Genomic DNA, 1,868 nt, shown 5'->3' with positions numbered 1-1,868 from the left:
CTGTATACAAAGGGTTTGCTTGGACAAAGAACGATTAGGCACCCAACAAATGACATCTTTCTGTAACCAATATGGAAATCGAGTTCACCTAAAGATTTGTATGTGACCAATCAACTACATTTTTAAATTCTGAGGGGAACAAATGATTAAAGAAAAAGTGGATGTTAGACAATAACAAATCTCCACTGCTCATACACATAAAATACAAGAAGGCTATTGTAATAGTAAAATATTGATTATGATATAAAAAGAGAAAATAAACATACACTGATTTGTTTGACTTCTATGTGCATAGTCTTCTGCTATAGAATTTGAATATCTGTCTCTTCATAAAATCTTGATTTTTACACAAGGATTAGGTAAATATCAAGATTCAATGAAGAGGAACCACACAACAATAACCACTTTCATCCTTCTGGGACTGACTGATGACCCAAAACTGCAAGTTCTGCTTTTTATCTTCCTGTTGCTCACCTACATGTTGAGTGTAACAGGGAACCTGACTATTATCACCCTCACACTGGTGGATCCCCATCTGAAGACACCTATGTACTTCTTCCTCAGAAACTTTTCCTTCCTAGAAGTTTCATTTACCACTGTCTGTATCCCTAGATTCATGTACAGTTTATCAACTGGAGACAATACTGTTACCTACAATGCTTGTGCAACTCAAATATTTTTTGGTTTTCTCTTTGGAACAACAGAATTTTTTCTTCTGGCAGCTATGTCCTATGATCGCTATGTGGCCATCTGTAAACCCCTTCATTATATGACCATCATGAACAACAGAGTGTGCACCATATTAGTCCTCTCCTGCTGGGTAGCTGGCTTGATGATTATTGTCCCACCCCTTTGCTTAGGCCTCCAGCTTGAATTCTGTGATTCTAATGTCATTGATCATTTTAGCTGCGATGCAAGTCCCCTCCTAAAGATCTCGTGCTCAGACACATGGATACTAGAACAGATGGTCATAATTGTGGCTGTGTTTGCCCTCATTATTACCCTAGTCTGTGTGGTTCTTTCCTACACGTACATCATTAGGACCATTCTGAGATTCCCTTCTGTTCAGCAAAGGAAAAAGTCCTTTTCCACCTGCTCATCTCACATGATTGTGGTTTCCATCACCTATGGCAGCTGCATCTTCATCTACATCAAGCCTTCAGCAAAGGAAGAGGTGGCCATAAATAAAGGAGTTTCAGTTCTCACCACTTCTGTAGCGCCCTTGCTGAACCCTTTCATTTACACCTTGAGGAACAAGCAAGTGAAACACGCTTTCAATGACTCCATAAAGAAGATTGTATTTCTCTCAAAGAAGTAGAAGTTGTGACAAATAAAATAAAACATTCTGTAATTCTTTTATTACTGCTTCTAAATTACTTCATTGTTTCCTTTCTACATATTTGCCTGATTAGCTTTCTCAATGACATTTAATATTTCATCCCAATCTCATCTTTATTAAACTCTCTATTACTTCAAATCAAATTCATACTTTGTGTTTCCTTCATTGTGAAACTAAAATATATAATTTCCAAGCAATTACATTTTTCTCCACTTCTGAGCTAGAGATGTGGCAAAAATAATATTGCTCTAGGGACTATTGCTCTAGGAAGTAAAATAATATTTTAAAATGTATAAATTATCTATGGGTAAATTATATGGCAATAGTGGTAGTTACATTTTTTCCTGTAATACAAGATACAAAATAAATATCACAAATGCAAAAATCAAAATAAAAAAATTAAAAAACAAAAACACCAAAGACATGCTAAAATATTCACCAAATAAGGCATTCAGGCCCATTAAAATACTTGGAAAAGGAGATATCAATAGGAGTTAATGATTAGTCAAAATTGAAGAAATGAAGAAAT

At 35.3% G+C, this 1,868-nt stretch overlaps 1 protein-coding gene across 1 annotated transcript; it reads left to right on the top strand.

Annotated features, from left to right (window-relative positions):
• Positions 1-376: 376 nt before the first annotated feature.
• Positions 377-1,318, top strand: LOC114087491 (olfactory receptor 6C2-like). Its single transcript, XM_027928990.1, has one exon. It carries the CDS (start codon positions 377-379, stop codon positions 1,316-1,318), a length of 942 nt encoding a protein of 313 aa, XP_027784791.1.
• Positions 1,319-1,868: the final 550 nt, after the last annotated feature.

This window comes from Marmota flaviventris, chromosome 3, assembly GCF_047511675.1.
Source record: "Marmota flaviventris isolate mMarFla1 chromosome 3, mMarFla1.hap1, whole genome shotgun sequence".
Lineage (NCBI taxonomy): Eukaryota > Metazoa > Chordata > Mammalia > Rodentia > Sciuridae > Marmota > Marmota flaviventris.
The sequence above is the reverse complement of the archived record's forward strand: the minus strand, read 5'-3'. Positions and strand labels throughout refer to the sequence as shown.